Source organism: Cucurbita moschata, unplaced genomic scaffold (assembly GCF_002738365.1).
Source record: "Cucurbita moschata cultivar Rifu unplaced genomic scaffold, Cmos_1.0 Cmo_Scf00027, whole genome shotgun sequence".
Taxonomy (NCBI): domain Eukaryota; kingdom Viridiplantae; phylum Streptophyta; class Magnoliopsida; order Cucurbitales; family Cucurbitaceae; genus Cucurbita; species Cucurbita moschata.
Genome location: NW_019268543.1, coordinates 765,975 through 777,920, shown reverse-complemented (window position 1 = coordinate 777,920; position 11,946 = coordinate 765,975). Strand labels below are relative to the sequence as shown.

Below are 11,946 nucleotides of genomic sequence, written 5' to 3'. Positions count from 1 at the left end.
AAAAAAAAAAAAAAAAAAAAAAAAAAAAAAGGGTAAAAATTTAAAGACTAAAAGAATAATGAAAAAGCTTCGTTACTCATTCTCATACCAAAATGGAGATTGGCCCACAGACCAATTAATGTTTGCCACGTTTGTTTGGTTCACATACCTGTCGTGTAAGTAACAACTTACTCGATCCAAAATTTATTATTAATCCATTTTTTAATAGGTGGGAGGTGGGACCCATTGCCCATTTACAGATGGGAGTTAGGTTGGAAGATGCTCTTATTTTGATTTGGTTTTTCCAAGCTTCATCCAATCATTAAACTCAACTCTTTTTATTATTAATAGTTTCATTTTCAAAGTGCTAACCAACGCCTTATTTTAATTATAAATTCTTTCTTTATTTTTACCTCCACTTTATTCCTTCTATATATATATATTTTTTAATTAACTAATCTAGTAAAAAAAAAAAACTTAAACATCAAATATTTAAACAAATAGTATAATTAAAATATCTGTTGATATGAGAAAATAATTTGGGTTAAAAGATACTGGATATGCATATTAAAACTTTAAATATCAAAATGAATCATAATACATATCGTCCGTCTCAATCTCATAAAGCTCATTAATACATATTTTATTTACAATAAATTATAACATTATTGAAATTTGAGCAAAATTTGAATATACTCATATTCTTATAAAGGGTTAAAAGACACTTCAATTAATAAAGTATGCTATGGAGTCCACCTTTAGCTATTAAAAATGTATGTAATCTTGATTGGGACGCACAAATTATTTTAATGCATACACCTAAGTAAGTATTTGAATTTATATATATTTTAAATCTTTTTGATTTAATATATGTGCGTGTCCAAGAAAATTCAAGTTTGTTTGAAAAACTCCATTCAAATATGGAAATCATTTGGATTTGGGTTAGTTATATAATTATTTTGTAATAAGTAATTTATTAACATTTATTCCATTTCCCGATAATGAAGGGATAAAAACAATTATTATTATTTTTTTTTTCCAATGATTTCGATATATTTTCTAAGCATTTATATATAAAATTCACAGTATTATTAAGTGGATGGGGATTTGGCATTTTGACAAAATTGGACATTAATGCGTGGCTTTTATGTTTTTAGCCGTTTAACCTTATCCGTGGACAAAAAATAATAGCCTAAACTAAAGCCCATGACCAACGATACACAAACCAATGAAATTCTTCCATGCAATTTTTATTTAGTTCAAATTTATGTTACAAAAATATTTGATATTGGACTAAAAAATGGGGACATGTTTATTTGAAAAATATATAGTAATTAGCATGACAATGGAAAAAGAAAGTATTTTAAAACACAATATTAAAAGAAAATTAATGGAACAATAACCCGCTAAACTTATAATTAATTATAATGAATCCAAGTTAAGAGAAACGACAATGAAATAATGGGAGGGAGCATCGAGATGATAGAGTGGTCCGCGGCGTATGGGATTTATTCTTGAGTGGATCATGTGCACGCGCTTTTTAACTGTACGAACCATACCACTACTGAAAGGAAAAAAAAAAAAGAAAAGAAAAGGAGAATGGCGAAAACGTGGACGGTGGATATGGACCCACGTTGCAGAAAGCCATTGGCTGAATTTCACGTCAAGGCTCATCATCTTGGAGGATAGGTGGCCCACTTTCCCATTTATTTTAAATGGATATATAAAGTATTTTATGTATTTTAAACGCAAAGATCGCTCGTTGTCTTAAAACCTACAAATAAAAAAAATCAGTGAAAAAGAAACAAATAAAAAACAGGAGAAGATAGGAAGCGACGGCCGACACTTGGCGCCTCCACAAAGCCCTAATATACAGAAGAAGAAGGTACCCATCTAAATTAGCCACCAGAAAAGAAAAAAGGGGGAATTTGTGATTAAAAATATATATTTATTTCGTCAATTTTTTAGTTTCCCTTTATGGGTTTTGGGATTGCTTTTTCCCTCAATTTTTTTGCTTGATTTGTGTTGTTTGGATAGCTGTTCGATCACTTCGTGCTTTAGTTCATAGCTTGGGTTTGTTTACCCTTTTGAATGTGTTGTTTATGGTGTTTTTTTTTTGTGTTAACTAGACTTTTAGCAGTGGGAGTTTTCTGGGTTTTTGAATCTCAGTGTTCTTTGGTTTCGTGGAATCTGTTTTGAGGAGTTCTACTCACATGAGCTCTTAATTGGGGTATCACTGTGCTTTGAATGGAATAGCCAAGCTAAACTCTACGGTTTCTGAATATATTTGCATGTGAGGTTTTTTCAAGTCGTCTTTTAGTGATTTGTAGTTTTGGTTTTTGGTGCGACGGTTAAATGATCGTAAATTTTGAGTGATATTTTGGTGGTTGGGTCCGATTCTGGTTCTGATTGAATCAGATTCTGCGAAATTTGCAAGGAGATGAATTTCAAGGATTTTGGGAATGACCCATCTGCCGGAAACGGCGGTGGAGATGGAAGACCTCCGGCCAACTATCCGTTAGCACGACAATCATCGATCTACTCCCTCACCTTCGATGAGTTTCAGAGCATGGGGAGCATAGGCAAGGATTTTGGGTCAATGAACATGGATGAGCTGTTGAAGAACATTTGGAGCGCTGAAGAAATGCAAACTATGACATCTTCTGCTGCTGCTGCTGCTGCTGCTGCTGTTGGTAAAGAAGGGGCTGGTACTGTTGGCGGTAGTAGTGGGTATTTGCAGAGACAGGGATCTTTGACGCTGCCAAGGACACTCAGCCAGAGGAAGGTGGATGAAGTTTGGAAGGACATAATCAATGAACATGCTAGTGCTAAAGATGGGAATACTGTTGCTTCTAATTTGGAACAGAGGCAGCAAACTCTTGGGGAGATGACACTTGAAGAGTTTTTATTCAGAGCTGGAGTGGTGAGAGAAGATACTCAAGTGACTGCAAACCCCAACAATGGAGGGTTCTTTGGCAACAACACTGGTTTTGGAATTGCTTTTCAGCGGCAAGCTAAAGTTCCTGAGAGTAACAATCAGATTCCGGTTCAACCGTCAAACTTATCGTTAAATGTCAATGGAGTTCGAGCACATCCGCCGCAGCCAATATTTCCAAAGCAGCCTACTGTGACATATGGATCTCAGTTGGCTTTACCCAGTGATGGTCAGCTGGCTAGTCCAGGAATTAGAGGTGGAATTATGGGGATTGCAGATCAAGGGTTGAGCACAAATTTGATGCACGGGTCTGCACTGCAGGGTGGAAGAATGGGAGTGGTTAATTTAACAGCTGGTCCGTTACCTATTGCAACAGAATCTCCAGTGAACCAACTATCATCAGATGGGATTGGAAAGAGCAATGGCGATACCTCGTCCGTGTCTCCTGTGCCTTACGCGCTTAATGGTGGAATCAGAGGGAGGAGAAGTAATGGGACTGTCGAAAAAGTTGTCGAGAGGAGACAACGGAGAATGATAAAAAACAGAGAGTCTGCTGCGAGATCACGGGCTCGAAAGCAGGTGATGTATTGTTCAACCTAACTTTCTTAACTGATCTAAACCATATAACTTGAATTCTTGTTGACTTGCTTCTATGTTGCCATGTGCACCTGGAGTTGTGAAAAATGGTTATTTGTAAACTTAAACCATTTGTGAGACCAACCATTTGATGCATTTATGTCCTCAATTACTTAAGAATGGCATATCATGTGCTTCATCCATGTGCTGATCTATTCTTTATTAGATGCACTCTACAGATATATTAAACCATGGTTCAGTTTCCTCTATTAGCTCTGGCCGTCCCATTAAACAAAATGTAGTTACGACGATGCAGATAAACACATCTGCCATTCTACATTTCCAAATTGTTCTCCTTGAAAGTAGATAGATATTTTATTGTCGCCAAGTATTATAAATATAGGGTTAAAAGAATTTTATATTTTAAGGCATCCTAAGTGGAAAAACTGGACCATATAGTTTTGTTTGAATGTAAAGTGTTGCCAGCTAACCACTGTAGAACTCGTAAGCTTAGACTATTGTGAGATCCCATATCGGTTGGAGAGGAGAACGAAGTATTCCTTATAAGAGTGTGGATACCTCTCCCTAACAGACGTGTTTTAAAACCTTGAGGGGAAGCCCAAAAGGGAAAGCCCACAGAGGACTGAATCTGCATGTCTCTAACCTTCCGCCCCTAGATTATTTCTTTAGGCGTGCTGCATTACAAAATATCACCTAGTATATATGGTATCTTGAACTATGATACAGTTTTTTGACCCATATATCATGCTGACATTGGTTACTCAATATTGATGGAGATTCATTTGACCATGGGTTTCTCTCCGTTTTCACTAGGCTTACACAATGGAATTGGAAGCAGAAGTTGCAAAGCTAAAAGAGGATAACCAAGAACTCCGGAGAAAACAGGTACATAAGAGTCTCTACGTCAAAAGAGTGAGCTTGTTAATCAAATGAATGGCTTCACCATTCACAATTATTATTTTGTTTGGTTGCTGCAGGCAGAAATCATGGAAATGCAGAAAACCCGGGTACGCTTTCCCCATTGATATTATTATGTGCTAGTGTGGCTGCCCATATGCATGTTACCATTACTATTTTGAAAATTTCTTAATTCTTAAATTTTGTATTTCTACGAGTCATTCTTGTTTTAAGGATAGATCTATACACGACTGAAATGAAGCTAGATTCCCGACAATTTTCATCTCTCTTTCATTTCAAAAGTCTTTTTCTTCAGCTGTATATTATAATACCTTGATGGGGATGAAGCTTTAGTTGGGCTTGGACATAGTATTTTTTATTAAGTCATGCATGCTTATTATGCACCTCGCTAGTGTCAATACCAGCGACATGCTCTTTACTTTTTCATCTAGTTCGTTAACTGGTGAAGACTGCTGTTAATTCATCATGCAAACATTCTCTCCATCGCCGCTTCTCATCAAACAAACCCTTTTGCCATCTTTGACTCTCCATGATATTTGATGAGCATTCTTTTGATACTGCAATCTTCTCCTTGTGGCAACTTCTGGTTTATATTGTTCTTGATGAAAGCAACCTTTTCAAATTCTGGCATTTTGTTACAGGCGTTGGAAGTAATGGACAATCAACAAGGAATCAAGAAGCAATGCTTAAGACGAACGCAGACTGGCCCATGGTGATTTCAGAGGATGTTATCTGATATCCAGGCCGAAAGAATAATGTCATAGATGGTGGTGTACATATAAGTCATGCGGTAGGTTGAGAGTTGTAGGTGGCGTGTAGAATCCGTCTCGGGGTGTCTTGTTTGCAGGTATCATACTTCGACGTGGATGAATTCAGTAGCTTTCGAGCGAAAGCAAAGCACATGTTTTTCAATGTATTTTCTGGAAATACTAGTTCATACAGCTGCTCCACCCTCCTGCCATGGAGAGAGAACCAAGTTTTTTGTGGCATTTCCTGATATGGCCTTGCTGCTGCTGTGGTTTTGAGTAAATGTGAATCATGAATGCAGGATTCATCAGGTTCAATTCATTGGCATGTCAATGGCAACTAGTGCCGTTTGATTTCCTCTGTAATCTTTACATCCTGATGTTTTTAGTTTTGACTTCTGCTTCAGTTGTAAGTTTTAGATTAGCCAAACCAAGGAATTACATTACATCTTCGATTATGTTAAACCTTGATTCTCTCACTGGAATGCCCCTTTTCATTAGCCCCACAGTTTGATTCTTCATCTTCCTCTGTCAAATCCAGATATATCCTTTGGGAGAGCTGTTCTTAGAGTAAGTTCATAATATTAACGTCTCAATCCAATGATACGGTTAGTACACAAAATCTCACCATTGGACCATAGGTTTTTGTACTTATTTAACAACCACTTTCTGTGATGAGAATTCCAGACCCAAACCAAGATGCATCAGTGAAAATCTTTATCTTCTGTAAAGGCTTTTTTGGATCTTGAAGAACTTAGTTGAAGTGTCATAAAAGAACAAGCTAGGGGTCCCATAACAGTCCTTCCTTCTGGTAAAGCATTACTCACAGAGATAGCTTATAAGGAATCTGGATCCAGCTATGACATTGATGACGATATTGTACTTGGTTTGAAGATTACGTACCTACTCTACTACACTTATGAAAAGATTCTTACTCACTCTCATAATGAAACCCGCTTCCTTCACGTTATTCAGTACAAATTAATTAAGATGCTGAACGAACTTAGCAAGTTAAAATCTATGAGTTTGTTGGGGCTGTTCATCGATAATTATCCAAACCGACAGATGGGTGAACTGTGTTAGAAGGAAACCAGAAAGTAGCTTTTTATTATTTCTCCTGTTTCCGTGGTCCTTTCCTTGCCTTGTAAATTGAGATCAAACCGACTCTCTACGTTCACCGACAAAACAAACTTCGAAAAAATCAAAACCCAGCTATGAGAAAATGGTGGTTTAGTTGAGAGTTTCATTATCAGTGACCCTTTGAGCTTATGAACATGACTTATTTCAAGATTATGATGGTTTCTAAATGCATGTGAACCCTTGTTTTGAGGGGTTCGATTATATTATTAACACAGTTGGAAAAAGTTATCACCTTTTTTGGTCAATCTGGTGGCATGCATTCGCTTGATTCTGTGCTAACATTTACTGAATAATTTATGGTTTTGCAGATTTGCATTTCTTTAATCTGCCACATCACATGCACCACCCACGAGCCTTCTCCTTTTCATATTCATTATATATTTTGTATTTTAATAATTTCTCAATACGACTTTACCAATACTGCAAAATCCAACACCAATAAATGCACATAAATATTGTCGTAGTGTAGGGGGAAGCCAGGAATCTCATAAATTTTTAAAGTTACATGGGGACTGTAATATTTTCAAATTTTCAAATGCATATAATCATTTTTTCCCACTTAAGAGCTTTTAAAAGTTTGGGGTAAGGTAAGAAAAGGAAGAAGAAAAAGGGAATCCAAGTTAGCTGAACTACTAAGATGCAGACAAGTGGGACAGAAATGGTGCCGGTGGCAGTGGCAGTGATTGATATGTGGGTGTTGCAGTTTTGCTCGCCGTTCAAACGGGGAGCCCAACGAGCCTCCGCATTTTAAAAATTAAACCTACACGTCTTTCTGGTCCCATTACAATTTTACAAATTTACCAACTTTTTTTTTTTTTGCATTTAAAACAGCGATCCACTCTGTTTTTACGGACGTTAAGAAATGTGTCCATGGTCGATGGAAACAGGGAGGCTGCTCTGTCTTTTTTACGGTGAAGTTAAAAAATAAATAAGGTTCCAAGGAAGGAGCCGATTATCCCAAGAAGTACAACAGGTTGTTAATTTGATCCTCTTGTGTGGAAGTAGAGCTTGGACGGATTGTCCTTGTGTGATTAAGTTAGTAAAGCACGAGGCTCTTGGCAATTCCCTCCACTACCCGCCATTTTGACCAATATCCTTCCTTCTTTCTCTCTCTGGGGATTGTGCGACTGTAATGTATGCAGGGAAGTAGAGTGAGGAAGGCGCCGGAGATGGGGTTTCAGGACCAAACGCCGTCGTCGAGATCAGGCTTCAGAGCTCGCGATTCCAGCCCCGATTCTGTCATTTACGCTCTCGAATCGAGTTTCAGTCTCTTCTCTTCTGCCTCCGCCAGTGTGGAGCGCTGCTCGTTTGCATCGGAGGCCCACGACCGCGATTCCCTCATCTCTGAAATCTCACTTGTAAATCTCATTTACTTTTATCTTCTTCTTGCATACACTCAAATGGGGTTGCTTATTTTCTGGTTTATTTTCGTGGGTTCTTCGTTTTTCTGACTGATATCAAAACTTTGGAAACGAATTGGTAAAATGGGGCCGTTTATTTGGACGGGGGTTTTGTTTTCTCTGAGCAATACCGGAGATTAGAGACGGTTGTTTATTTCGTAGTTGGTTTCTCTGGGATTTTCACTTTTCTGAGTAATACCAAATGTTGGAAACGAATTTGGGAATCTTCTTTGTCTAAACACTGTAATGAAATAAGGGTTTTGGAGGCGGCTACGAGGTTGTGAAGATGATTGATCAACCATATGAAATGGAAAAAGGAAGATGGGATTGAAAACTTTTGTTTTGTGATTTTGATTGCAGCATTTGGCAGAGCATGATGAGGAAGACCACGAGAGTTGCGGTGGTCCAAATCCAGATCCAAACAAACTTGCACTAAACAACAAGCACAGTCGTCTCTATACCAAGGGAGAAAAAGCGAAAGGTACAGCTAGATTTTAAGCTCCGTGAATGAATAAAAAGAAAAAAAAAGGGTAGAATCTCACAAAGAAACACCCACAGAAACTTTTACGTACTTCAAATTCGATTCTAATTGGCTTTTCTCCCACTTAATTCCCAGCAATTCAGAACGAAGATAGCAATGTCGATTTAGAAGACGAGAATCGAGCTGTCGATTCGGCCAGGAGTTCCTTTTCTCTTGCCCTGAAAGGTATTACAGATCCAACTCCATTCCCTTTTCTCAGTGTTTATCCGTATATTTACTTGAAGTGGGTTGATTTTACAGAGTGTCAAGATCATAGATCCAGATCTGAAGTTCAATCCAGGAAGCTGGACAGAAGGAGACCTGCTTCATTGGATCTAAATAACGCCACTACAGCTTCCTCACCTCGTTTGGCAAGTATCAAGAAGAACCCTAAAGTATCAACACGGAAGACCGGAACATTTCCAAGCCCTGTGACGCCTAATTATCGGCACAATAGCTTTGGTATGCAAAAGGGGTGGAGCTCGGAGCGAGTGCCATTGCACAACAATGGTGGTCGGAAACATACTAATAACCCTGCATTGCTGACTCTCAACAGTGGCAGAACATTGCCATCGAAGTGGGAAGATGCTGAAAGGTGGATCTTTAGTCCCATATCCGGTGATGGGGTCGTGAGGAATTCAGTTCCACTTCCTCAACGGCGGCCTAAATCAAAGAGTGGGCCACTTGGCCCGCCTGGTATTGCATACTATTCACTATATTCGCCGGCTGTTCCGGCCTACGAAGGAGGGACTTTTGGGAATTTCATTACAGGGTCACCATTTTCAGCTGGAGTGATATCAACGAATGGCTTGGGAATTCATTCCGGTGGGCATGAAGGGACCTTTCATGGACAAACAGAGCCCTCCATGGCACGCTCGCTTAGCGTTCATGGGTGCTCTGAAATGTTGGGTCTTTTGTCCTCAACAACAGGCTTGCAAGAAGGTAAAAGCCTCTCTGGTTTCAAATTTAAACAAAGGTCATTATTGCATTTTAATTATATAATGGATTTTGATTCTGGAGTAGGGGTATAGAATGCTTTGGACCTTATTGATATAAAGGAAAAGATGATATTTGACTTGAGAAAGTGGTCTGTACTTGAGCAGAGGTTACCAATTATAGAGTTTATGCGTTGAAATGTTGTGCAGGATCAGGGGAAAATGTAAGTACGGAGGTGAAGGGATCAGGGATGGATGCTTCTCGTGTTGTTTCAAGAAGGGATATGGCTACACAAATGAGCCCAGAGGGCAGTGCGCAGTCATCTCCCAAGACGAGGCCGTCAATCTGTGCCTCCAGTTCATCTGGTATGCATATGTTAGAGGTGGGAGGTGTGAGCTCTAAGTTGGAGGTGAGGGATGTACAAGTGGATAACCAGGTTACTTTGACAAGGTGGTCTAAGAAACAAAAAGCGGCATTTCCTTGGAAAGACTCTGTTGACGACAGGAGGAAGAAAGACGGTGATGCGGTTTCTGGATGTTCAGATTTAGATGTCCCTAGCATAGGAAAAAGCATTTCAAAGTATGTCTTCTAAAATTACTTTATGATCTATGTAAGGAAAGATAAGCATATAGAATTAAAATTTATGCCAAACTCTGACTCCTCTTGCAGGGTTAAGCGTGAGGAAGCCAAAATAAGCGCATGGGAAAATCTACAGAAAGCAAAAGCCGATGCAGCCATACGAAAACTAGAGGTTCTTCCCTACAAACACACACATAATTCACCATAAATCTCCTCACTGATGAATAATATTATAGTTTATATACTCATTGAGAATCTTGCATCAGATGAAACTGGAAAAGAAGAGAGCGTCATCAATGGATAAGATCATGAATAAACTGAAATCTGCACAGAAGAAAGCCCAAGAAATGAGGAGCTCAGTGATGGAAAACCAGTCCCCCCGAGACAACAGGACATCTTCTTCTATCAAGTCTCTATCATCTTTTTATCGAACCCGTCATATGGGGTCCCTAAGTGGTTGTTTCACCTGCCATGCCTTTTAGTATTCCGTTCATTTACCAATTCCCCTGATTTGGGCATTCAACCAGGTCATTTACCAATTCCCCTGATTTGTTTCCCTCCCTAATTCTCTTACTCACTGAAAATTCCAACAGATTTCAAATATCCTCATGGCTGCATTTGTTTATGTGCATACTTGAAACCACAATCTTGTTTTGACAGATAGAGTTAATTCGAGAACATGGAAGGAAGAATATTGTATAGAACAAGAGACGCTGCTGCTTCAAATCGAATGTGGTGTCAATGTAGTTTTATGATATGGTGGCATGGTTAGTTAGTTATTGTACTAGAGACCGACTCCAAATGAGCTGCAAAACAGTGATAGCCAACTTCATGGGAGCTGAAGTATCAGAAGCTTTCTGTATCCAACTTCCATGGAGACCAACATTTGAAACTTCGTTTGTAACTAAGTTTGTATCCAACTTCCATGGAGACCAACATTTGAAACTTCGTTTGTAACTAAGTTAACGTTATCTCATTATTCTTAACACATTTTGTTTTTGTACTAAATTATATTTGTTTAAGGATTCGGGGTTTTATTATACGCCCCCAAATACTTGGGAACAAAATTATTGCGTCATTATCTGCATCTAATGATATTAACTCATTTTGTTTAAGAAAAAGTATTATAAATTCTTAAATTTGAAACGCCGTACACGTGTTGGGACGGAACCCTTGAGGTTAGACGACGTCATCATTGTGGACAAAATAGTAAAAGCAGCTCCACCGCTGCCTGTCAGAGTTTCATGTGCACTTCACGTGCTCTTTCCTTCAATTTAATATGTACAATGGTCCAGGTGTCACATAGTTGCTCTATTCCAAATAAACTGAGGATTTCATTTTGTTTGTTCACAAAATATACTTCAATTAAATGGAGAGAGAATAATAAATAGAACAATTAAAATGACTCGTATATTAAAAATTAAGGCTAAATGTTTATTCATAAATTTACATTCTAAATTGAATCAATTCAAAATATTTTGATTTAAAATTGCTAATGTATAATATTCAATAAACGTAACAAAATAATAACATTTTTGTTAGTAATATAAATGTTTTCTTCATGTATTCTAAATTATTTAACAAAAATAATATCATAATTAATTTTTAATACTTCTATAAAATTTCAGTTAAAAGAACAATCTTATTGTATGAGAAACCACGTCAGTTGGAGAAGGGAATGAAACATTTCTTACAAATGTGTGGAAAGCTCTCCCTAGTATATACGTTTTAAATCGTGAAACTGACAGTGATGTGTAATGAGTCGAAGTAGACAATATCGATTAGCGATGAATTTGAGACATTACAAATGGTACCAGAGCCATACAGAGCAATGTGTCAGCGAGAATACTAGACCCAAAGGAGGTGGAGTTTGAGACTCCACGTCATTTGGAGATGAGAATAAAACACTTTTTATAAAGATATAGAACCTCTTTTTATTCTAAAACTGTAAGATTAATAATAACGTCTAGCGAGTCGGACACAAAGTGAATATAATTATTAATATTTGATTTTTTTTTATATATTAATATAGCCTAAAATTTAGAGTAAATAAAATTAGAACTTAATTTGTAAATTTGTCCTTCCATTAGAGTAAAACAAATATTAGATCGAACAAGTACAACCTAGTCCATTCTATAAAGTTTTTTTTTTTTTTTTTTTTTTTTTTTTTTTTTTTTTTTTTTTTTTTTTTTTTTT

The 11,946-nt window shown here is 37.5% G+C and overlaps 2 protein-coding genes across 4 annotated transcripts; both read left to right on the top strand.

The window, feature by feature from the left end:
- The first annotated feature begins 1,740 nt into the window (after window positions 1-1,740).
- Window positions 1,741-5,675, top strand: LOC111462614 (ABSCISIC ACID-INSENSITIVE 5-like protein 5). Of its 3 annotated transcripts, XM_023106256.1 has the most exons (5): window positions 1,741-1,863; window positions 2,329-3,493; window positions 4,325-4,396; window positions 4,489-4,518; window positions 5,071-5,675. In XM_023106256.1, the coding sequence occupies exons 2-5, from the start codon at window positions 2,420-2,422 to the stop codon at window positions 5,143-5,145; spliced, it is 1,251 nt and encodes a 416-aa protein (XP_022962024.1). In that variant the 5' UTR covers window positions 1,741-1,863; window positions 2,329-2,419; the 3' UTR covers window positions 5,146-5,675. The 3 variants fall into 3 exon arrangements, with proteins under 3 accessions (XP_022962024.1, XP_022962025.1, XP_022962023.1); XM_023106255.1 differs by lacking the exon at window positions 1,741-1,863 and having other exon boundaries at window positions 1,909-3,493; XM_023106257.1 differs by lacking the exons at window positions 1,741-1,863; window positions 4,489-4,518 and having other exon boundaries at window positions 1,907-3,493.
- Window positions 5,676-7,171: 1,496 nt separating this feature from the next.
- LOC111462806 lies at window positions 7,172-10,829 on the top strand. The gene is made up of 8 exons (XM_023106553.1): window positions 7,172-7,673; window positions 8,076-8,196; window positions 8,332-8,421; window positions 8,497-9,177; window positions 9,381-9,750; window positions 9,841-9,922; window positions 10,017-10,277; window positions 10,411-10,829. The coding sequence occupies exons 1-7, from the start codon at window positions 7,452-7,454 to the stop codon at window positions 10,230-10,232; spliced, it is 1,782 nt and encodes a 593-aa protein (XP_022962321.1). The 5' UTR covers window positions 7,172-7,451; the 3' UTR covers window positions 10,233-10,277; window positions 10,411-10,829.
- The last annotated feature ends 1,117 nt before the right edge of the window (window positions 10,830-11,946 follow it).